The 10084-nt window shown below is 29.9% G+C and overlaps 1 protein-coding gene across 1 annotated transcript; it reads left to right on the forward strand.

Moving 5' to 3' along the window:
* Nucleotides 1-308: 308 nt before the first annotated feature.
* On the forward strand, nt 309-8121 carry LOC132740787 (uncharacterized). Its single transcript, XM_060728773.1, has 9 exons — nt 309-389; nt 2063-2312; nt 3148-3332; nt 4102-4294; nt 4979-5089; nt 5932-5967; nt 6441-6566; nt 6978-7061; nt 7172-8121. Coding segments are annotated over exons 1-9 (1305 nt in total). The 5' UTR covers nt 309-387; the 3' UTR covers nt 7490-8121.
* The last annotated feature ends 1963 nt before the right edge of the window (nt 8122-10084 follow it).

Raw genomic sequence — 10084 nt, forward strand, 5'->3', positions numbered from 1 at the left:
ATACTAACCCAAGAAAGAGCAAATTTCATCGATAATTAAATTACTAGGCGGGCAGGTGGCTATGCAGAAAATCCGGTGAGGTGGATCAACCGCCAAGATATGACTAAAATTGTATTAAAATCGTTGTAAAACGTACAAGATCAAGCAAAAATCCCCAAATCTTTACACAATCTTTCAAAGCAATGTAAAATGCAATGTTTAACATCATGGTAATAAATCAGATACCGCATGATTATAAAAGTAAAATAACGATTATAAATTTAAAGCGCGATAACGTCGTTGTATTGATTAAACGGTTTTTTTTTTCAAATACGTTCACCCGTGAAATTTATAACGTTTAAATGTGTTTCACTTCCTCGTTCATTCAAAAAGAAAATACCAGCCAAAATGTAAGTATTTTTATTATCATATTAAATACTAGTCTCATTAGGCGATATGGTTTGTTTCTATTTTGATTTCTTTCAAAATTATTTATATTTCAAATATAACCTTAACTTTTAATGTATAAAACTTATATTTAAAAATACTTGTAAGATTTTTTTATAGATCCCTTAGAACCGTTTTATCACAGCATTTTATTCAGAAAAGTATCTTACATTAAATTTATGTAAGGTTATAAGACACCTTTTGAATTTGACTTGAATTATATGTTTAATAATAAGGGACAAATTATATGAAAAATGGTTTCAAATTAGTAAAATAAGTTCAGCATAAACACACAGATAACATTATTACCGAGGTGCAAATTTGATTCAATATAAAGTTTCACTTTTAAACAATCATATTTTCATTTTTCTTTTATCTTTAATTTATTAAATTCCTACATTGTTACGTAAATAATTTATTCAGTTGTTGATTAAATTGATGAAAATAGTTTATCTGATCAAATTACAACGACAGAAGTGTTGATGTGTTCTTAAACATTTTCACTTACAAATTACTTATGTTTTTTTACTAGTGTATTTGTCATCTTATTGGAGCATATTTTTATCTTGTCAATATTTTAAAAGCTAATTATTCACTCTATTGTTCCAAATATATGCTACATACAAACCGAATTGTAGATGAAATAAGAGATATTAATAAATACAGTAAGATAACATTTTAATGTTTAAAATCATATCTTACAATAAATGTAATTATGACTTGAACAGAAGTTTTTTCAGTGTTATTCTTATTATGGGGAAGTCAATTTGAAACCTATGTACAGGTTAATGAAAAGTTGCATATAAAAATTTGTCGTCCAATGTAATGATAATTTTAAGTAAAAATATAATTTGGTTGGTAGAGCAGCGCGCTCACAATCTACTTCATGGCAAATGTTGGCGGGCTGCCAAGGTTTATTATTTTTAAGAATTTTATACAAGGATAAAAACGACAAATAATGTCTTTATTGCATTTTGATCAATAAATATATTACATTTATTTTTCATTTTCGTCAGTTGATTATTTTTAAAAATAATTGGCTGAAATCCATTTCTATAAAATGTTTGGCGACAACACGTCATTCTTAACTTAACAGGGAAAGAATCAGTTGAATCGATATCAAATAATAAATGCACAAATGCAAGTTTGTTATCTCTCTCTATGTAATAAATTGTTTTGTCTTTAAAATTTAAAGTTGGTCTAAAAATTAGTCAAAATTTTGCCGAATCAGAAACGGAAGTATTAAGTTAAATGATAAGACCAATTTTCTAATCATTAGAAATTACAGCGAAACATAATGAAGCGAAAGGAAGAATAAGAAGATGTTTACTTAACTATAAATTTCATTAAGTTTGAGATATTGACAAGCGATATGCTTAATATAGTCAAAGGAGATATAAATCAAGATTTCCAGATGTTTACTCTTCTTGTGTTGAACAATATAGTTTTTGATAAACGAAAATAAAAATTGTAAATCATACAACTATTATGACTAAACTTTACACATTACTTCTGTAAGATGATTTAAAGCAAAATTGACCCCATAAATCTAAATTGATAACTTTATTGCATGTCTTCAATTCTAAACGAAGGGATGAAATCCAATTTTCCTTTTGCAAATTTATTTATTATGTAGGGGTAACAATCAATCCGAACACTCCCCTCATCGGAGTGAACAAAGGTCAACATTTTACACTCCATCAACCGAAGGTGGTGAAAAGGAAAATCAATGTGATGACGGCTTGCTTGAGACGGTGGAAACTGAATTGGACCATATTAATTCAACCATTAAAGAAATCAAATGTAAAACTCCGGATGAAATTAAACAACAACTACATACACTATTGGTTGACACGGAAAAGAAATTAAGACATGTTAACAATGAGGTAAATATTTACTTTCACTTCTGTGACAGAAATAAAGCAGAGGTTATTACAAAGAGGGTGATATTTTATCTTGGCAGGTAATATATCCACATATATCACTCCAAAACCAAAATAATAATTCTATTACCCTTCCCCTGCCGAGTTTAGACGATTTTTAAAAAAAAAATCATTGCTGTTTCAAATGAAACGTCGAAATAAGATTCCCTTTAGGGTACCTCTCCATCACAACATGGCGTCACATAAATACATGACGTATTTTTCCCGTACCTAACGAATGTAAACAAGAGAAAAGAAGTAGTCTATTGAAAGCACTTTTTGTAATTAATATCAAGCTTTCACAAGGTCATATTTGTTTTCAATACTGATGGGAATTTGTATCATTACTTTTTTGGCAAATATTTATCATTTGACAGTTAAAAAATGCTTGTAAATCGGAATTTTACACCGCGTAAAATCGAACCGTACGCGCATCACCTCAGCGCATGTCGTTTACAACGTTGGGTACCCAACGGGGAAATTTAATGTGTATATTACCCGTCTGGCTCGGTTATATCAATTTCTTTCGGGTGATCAATATCCAATCAAAAAGGCAGAAAAAATCTGGAGGAATAATAAACACATCTTTCTTAAAACCCTTTTCTAACCAAGCATAGGTTAGAAATGTTATTCTTAGTGTATGTCTTTGAAACTGTACTTTTTTGACGTTTAATGTGTTGAAGTAAATACATAGCATAAGAAAAGATAACATCATACTTACATGTAAAATCCGTGAAAGGTTTCCGTTATATTTATCAATGTGCAACATGTATTTTCATATCTTATTTCTGAATTATAGAAAAAGAAATGGCATGTGAAAAATCCCTTCAAACATAAGGAAGCAATTTGTTCTGATAATGATTCGCAGCTAAAGGAGGAAAATGTCAAGTTGAGACAAGAAATAGAAAACTTAAAGAAGTTACGTTTAGAAAACAAGGATAAACTTATGGAGGAGGAAATGAAAAAAGAGGAATTGCTTCTGCGGTATCAAAATAATTCCAAATTATTACTTGTTATTTGACAAACTAGTAAAGCTTTTCGGTTACTTTAAGTAACATTATGCTCATCTTACGGTTTAAACTGAGTGAGTCTGTGAAAGTCTTAATAAGTTTACATTTTGCCATAATTCCTTTCAATTTTGTAATTAACTTCGCATGAACAATAAATAACCAACGTGGTCCAGGGAGAATTCTGTAAAAATACCATCAGAATTACCTGTAATTTTTAAGTTATAAAAAATGGGGCAGTCTTTTTAAGTTTTAGGCTGGCAGATTTATATATAATCCTAAACATTTTCCTACAGCAACTGTTGCTCAATCACCATGGTAACCGAAAATTTTCTGTAATAATATTTAATTCAATTAATAAACTTGACAAGGAAAAACATGAGCATAATGCCACTCTTAGAAATAATTAATTTAATCAGAAATTTAACAAGGAAATACATCAAATGAAATACATGTCATTAAAGATACAATGACTTTGGAACTTCATATAAATATAAACATGAAGGCCACAGTAAATCCTGCCTTACTTACCTATTCATAGTGACTGTAACAGTATGTTTACACATGTAGGATAATAAAAATTTTGCCATGATATCATGAAGTTCACAGTTAAACTAATTGTTAATTTTCTAGAAAAACAAATGATGTTCTTAACTACAATGAAATGAATTTATTATCTTATAACACAAGATATATTACAAAAGACATGCGTAATATTAGTATTCATCTTTTGATTGTTCATCTAGTAAGGTGGCGGACGAGAAATCGACAAAAGACAACCCGGCAATTCCTGATTTTTCTGATTCAAACCGACCAACTAAACTCGATGAAGTTTACAGTGAACTTTACGACAACGAATGGACGGACGCTTTTGATGGGCTTACGGGTGGAGGACATGATGATGAGGAAGCAATTTCTACACTTCATCTGACATTACTGGTAAGAAATAAAAACGTGTACACTTCATTTCAATGAAATGAACACCTACTTGTATCTCATTTTTAAAAAGAATATTACAAAATAAATATCATACATACTATTTAATATAGTATTTTCAATTTGTTACTGCCGATAAAAATAATACAAATCTAATTGATAAGAGTTCTTATTAATTAAACAATTTAACTGTAAAGAGCATCTTAATAGACAAACATCAGAAATCAGAAAGAAATATTAGAAATTAATGTAAAAAAAACGTTGTAGTTGTAGCATCAGGATTCTTTTAAATAATGTCCGTTGAGCGACTTATTATTTAACATATCACTGTTGGCGAGTTAACGTCGATAATGATAACATATAGCTGTCAGTAATATAGGGCTATTTTATCGACACAAGTAAAAAGTTAAAGGCATGTTTTCTTATCCTTAGTGATCATTGATTCCGATACGTTTAGCATAAGATACGCTATACTGATTCTTCTGGTGCTATGGGTATGTTGTACTTTTCAGTAACTGCCATGATCAGACGTAATAAAACCGAGTTTGCATTTTTCACCTTTTACATTTGTTTTCATTGATCTTGAGTCGAGAGATTTCTCATTCTTCAATTTTTTGTTACATGATTAATTCAATAATAAAAATTACATCTCATTATACACAATTTTCAATACACTTATATGTTCAGAACGTTTATGATTTCTGCAAGAAAAAAGCTCAAACTATGCTGACTAAAACGGATGATGCGGTCAACTACTTGTTTGAAGAATACAAGCTTTTACAAGATAATCCAGGAACAGTTGAGTATTTTGTTTGTTTGTTAGTTAGCTAGCCAATGAGTCATTTAGTTTGCTTGTTTGTTTGTTATTCCCAATTCACCTACTAGGTCTCTTAACGACAAATGTAATATAATAAATATAGCAGTTCACCTATAATGTCAAAAAATTAGTATTTACGGTAAAAGACGATCTGTAATTTGTGATTGTTTAACCGATGTAAACTGTAATTTTTAAAAGGGAAAGGGGAAAGGGCTTTTATTTTAGTGTCCCCCCCTACTGAAAAAGGGGCCAGCCCCTTTTAAATTAATGATGACACCTTTTTCTTTTTCAATACCAATTTTTTTTCGCCTCCCGTTTCCTAAACCCCTTTTGCCAGGGCGGGCCCGGCAAAATAAGAAATGGGAACCCTTTATTTTAAAATACCCCGCGGCTCACGAAGCGGCCCATTTCGGAACGATCCCCGAGAAAATTCAATTATGATGAAAAAACGGGTTTTGTTTTTACCTTTATTATTGAGAGAAAACTGAAACAGGGTTTTAAATTTAAAAAAAAGTCCCTTTTAAAAACCCCAGGGCTTGAAATTCATCTTTTTGGAAAAAGGAAAAAATTTTAATATAATGTCAGAATGTAGTTGTTTCTTTAACTTAAGCAGTGAAAATGATAAAATTCATCGTATGAGTAAACATATCTGTTAAAAAAAACTTGCCATTGTGATTTAAAAGCTAAGAGTTTGAAAACTGCTTTTCAAATGTAAAATGAGATGAAGTAAACTTCAGCACCCAAGATTGAACTCTACGTTGCTTTTCGTGTCATTGTATCATGAATGGTTATTGCTTTTATTAGTATGCTATTTGCATTGTAGAATGACGCCAGTGTTACAACGATGCAAAAGAAAAGGGTAAAGATATCTTAACATAAAACATTTATCTTATACACAATTCCGTTCTTTATTAATATTATTTAGAATAATATAAAATTGAAGTCATTCATTGCACGTGGTGTGATAGAAAATTTTACTTGTATAGCTTAAACTTGTCCTTTTTTATTTAGAAATGGATAAGACCCGACAGAAATATATAAAAGTTTTTTTATTTTAAAGTACAATTATAATACATGTAATTTCTGCAAAATTGCAACGACGATTTTCATTTGATAATCGTTACTCCAAATTTATATCCGTGGTTGTTGTAATTTATTGTTATTTCGTGTAAAAACGGAATTGTTGTAGTTATAAAAATTGTATTAAATCATATGGGGAACGTACAGCCGCTATTATTAAGCGATATACATGTAACCTTTTAAAATTATATACAATTAATATTTTAACGGATTTGGATTAATATTAACAACCTAAATCACATTCTCTTATAGCTTTCAAACATGCAAAAATCAGACTTCAGTGAAGGTGGTGAAGAAGACAATTTTGAGCTGACTGAAAAATGGAGGTACAAAAAAGATAATGGAACTGGTACAGAAAACGTTCGGGCATCAATGGCGGTAAATTCTATAATCCAAACATTTTTTTCTCTTTTTATTTCTGTTTAGGATTCACTGAAAAAAGAAATCGAGGAAAAAAGTTCTGTTATTATTTTTGGCAAAATATGAAGTAATGTACATTATAATAATTATTTTACGGATTTAATGAAAATGCGTCTCTTTGGGAATAAATTCAAATTTCATTCAATTTGATTATTGTTTATATGCTAAATTTAATCACAATAGTAAGACCGTTGTTTCTTATTTTCTTATAAGCAGTGTTTCTGAAAATAAGCATCTACAAAATAATCACATGTGTATTTGTCTTCACCAAAAACCCTTATATGTTTCATCCTTGAACCTGCATATTGTAAGGAGCAGCGGATTATTACATTTTGAAGCAATATTGTTCATATATTTCTATGCATTTAGCTTCAGCGATTTGAGGCCATACTGGATAAACTGAAGGTTTTTCAGAAGGAAGTTGCCGAAATCATGGTGCCTGTTGTTCAAAAGGTAATTACCTGAAATTATTCACTTTTCATATTCAAATTTGCTAATTATATTGTTTTATTTTATTTTAAGTTCGTATTTATATCATTCTCACATTAAAAATTCTTTTTCAGGCTTACTTCAAAGCAAGCTGGAGGAACGATGAATTTGTACCTGCTTTGAAGCCATTCATTAGAAAATGTATATATGTTTGTTGGATGATGGTAGTCCAGTCACTACCTATGTGTATACATGTTATTGACGTTAACGAACAGGACAAATTTGACAAAAACCTGTACAGAGAGTACACAACAAGTGGGTCACACATTAAATATATTGTTTGGCCAGCAATGCTGTTACATGAAAACGGTCCTGTAGTCTGCAAAGGTATTGCGCAAGGTTGTGACCAAGTTTGCAGTGCAAATGACCCCCAAAGCGCATCAGATGTTTAAACAATATCAATATAAATGTACTTGTACCTGCTTATGGAAGAAATATTGTCAATCATTTCTTAAAAAATGTTATATACATTATGGGGAAGCCGCTTTCAACAAAGTTTTTACGCACACAGTTTTCATGCTAAGACTTCGAGTAATGTATCAAAAGATTGATTGCAAGTTTTATATTCCACCTTTAAATTTGAAGTGTATTTATATTACCTAACAACACATTTGAAACTAATACTGTACATTTTACTTAATGACATTTTTTCTGTATTACACGGGAACTGTCTTTTAAATACTAGAATATACTTGAAACCCTGCATTATTTTATAAATCTATGCTAAAAGATATATAACTGTAATTTTGTTAACATGATTTACGAGGCCATTATTTGTCATGAATATTTAAAACTCCCATTGGGAGTAAGCGTCAGATTAACTAAAGAAGAAACTGGCTCTGACTGATGATCTTTTAAGTGTGTCTCCAGCTGATAAATGGATCATTCATTGTAGACATCATATTTTCCTTTTAAAAGAAGGGAATGTGAAAGCTTTATCCACTTTTTTTTTGCTTTCCACTGTATTGCCTTTAATTATATTCTAAATTTTCATACTTAATTTCATCATGTAGTATTGTACTACAAATGTACATATATTAATAAATTCTTTAGAAATGTCAAATAAGTGTTTAATTATTTTTAAATAATGGACTTAGAGCATGTTAGATGTCCAACAGATGAAGGAAATAGCGCTGAATTTGCAGTATTGCGTCATGAATATAGCAAAATGTTAACAAAGTAGTATTTTGACTTCCATACAAAATACTATTTCAATATAATTATAATAATTGCCAAGAAAGCATGGACAATTCATCTACATGCATATGGAAAAGATGTATTTTTATAACAAGATACCAAAAATCAGTTTTTGAGAAATAAAAGTGATAGCATTTCTATGCATAATGGGCCTTTAAAGTCAATTGTTTTTGTTTGATATTGTATCTTTTCTGCTTTTTTGTATAATATACAGAAATATCCATGCTCATTTCCATTCAGTCACATAATTACGAAAATTAGATGCGTTATATTCAATGAATAATTTCATTTTCTTGTTATTGAAATTATTCATTAACATGTAATTTCATATGAATATCTTTTATTAAAGTAAATATTCATTGAATGCATTAAAAAGGAGATTTTTACAAAATGACACTAAAAGATCAACTTGTATTGCAACGTGCACAAAACGCAACTTCCCTTCTTAACGGGACTTTGATGGTTCAATAGCAATGTTAACATTAGCCTCAGATAGTATGAAACAAGTTTGAATTTCCTCGTTTTAGACCAAAGATACACACCCAGTTCTTCCAATTTCTCAAGCAACTTTTTATCTCATTCTATACCTAATGCAATTACACCGATTGTACATTATAAAAGACGATTGAAAGACACTTAATATTATCATACGTTGTTGAAATAATTCAAATGAACTATTGTCATACTTTTCTGTCTGTTCTAACTTAACAATTCTTTCCATATGTGTCTCAATGTTTTATGTAAATATCAGTCTGCCACGTTAAATGTTCGTGCAAAGAAAGATAATCATGCTGGAAAACTATTCACAATTCCGTGACAGCATTTAATCTACGCAACACTGTTCAATCAGCATAAACTTAATTGAATTTATTTGCGTAAAATTGTCTGAAAACAAAGATGTAGCAGAAAATAAAATATCTTTGAACAAATAATATAATTAAAAAGAAGTACATTGAGAACGATGCACGGCATTTGTAAAACACCGATAGTTACTTTAAGGAAAAATGAGCAAGATGAGCTTGCACTTTAGCAATCGTTAACCGAGAATATCTTATGATTTTGTCAATTATTAAGAGTTTGTTAAAGGAAAAAGAAGAGCAGTTGGCATTCTAACGCATTAAACGCAATCAATTTCTCAATAGAATACCAAATAATGCACAATATGACATGTTAGAATATGTTAACTTGCAAATAACAAAAATTAAATAAAAAATGCATTCCGACTGTTTTGGCATCAACATTGCTCCCTTAATTATGTTACAAACTTCGATAAGGTAAAGATGCCCTATATATAAATGTTTGCGGTTGTAAATTTCGCCATGTTTTGAGTCATTTGTGCAATACTTTCCGTTGAATATTTTTGTTCAAAGGGTTGATATTAAGGAGTAGGAACTTTAAAATGTTTCAAAACTGACTGTGCTCTATTTTTGTTAATAAATTTCCGGGTATTTGTTATTTATTCGTTATGAAATGCAAAAAGATAATTATTGGAATGAAGAGTGGCATATATCATTTGAGTAGACATAATTTGACATAACTACTAGGTTGATTTTGCAAACAACCAAATACGTTAACTTTAAAACAAACGTCATTAGTTCAAAAATTGTTACCCTACTAAATGTTACGTTTTTCTTTTAAAGCTAATAACGTATTTGAATAGTAAATGTCTATCTTATCGATTTATCTACTCTCAACCCCGGACCACAGCTGGACAGAATGTAATTGAATATAAATGCCCAATTAAATGGATATAAGAACAATATAATAAATGGATATGGGAAAATCAATTC

This window comes from Ruditapes philippinarum, unplaced genomic scaffold (assembly GCF_026571515.1).
Source record: "Ruditapes philippinarum isolate M1 unplaced genomic scaffold, ASM2657151v2 ctg8923_1_1_1_1, whole genome shotgun sequence".
Classification (NCBI taxonomy): Eukaryota; Metazoa; Mollusca; class Bivalvia; order Venerida; family Veneridae; genus Ruditapes; species Ruditapes philippinarum.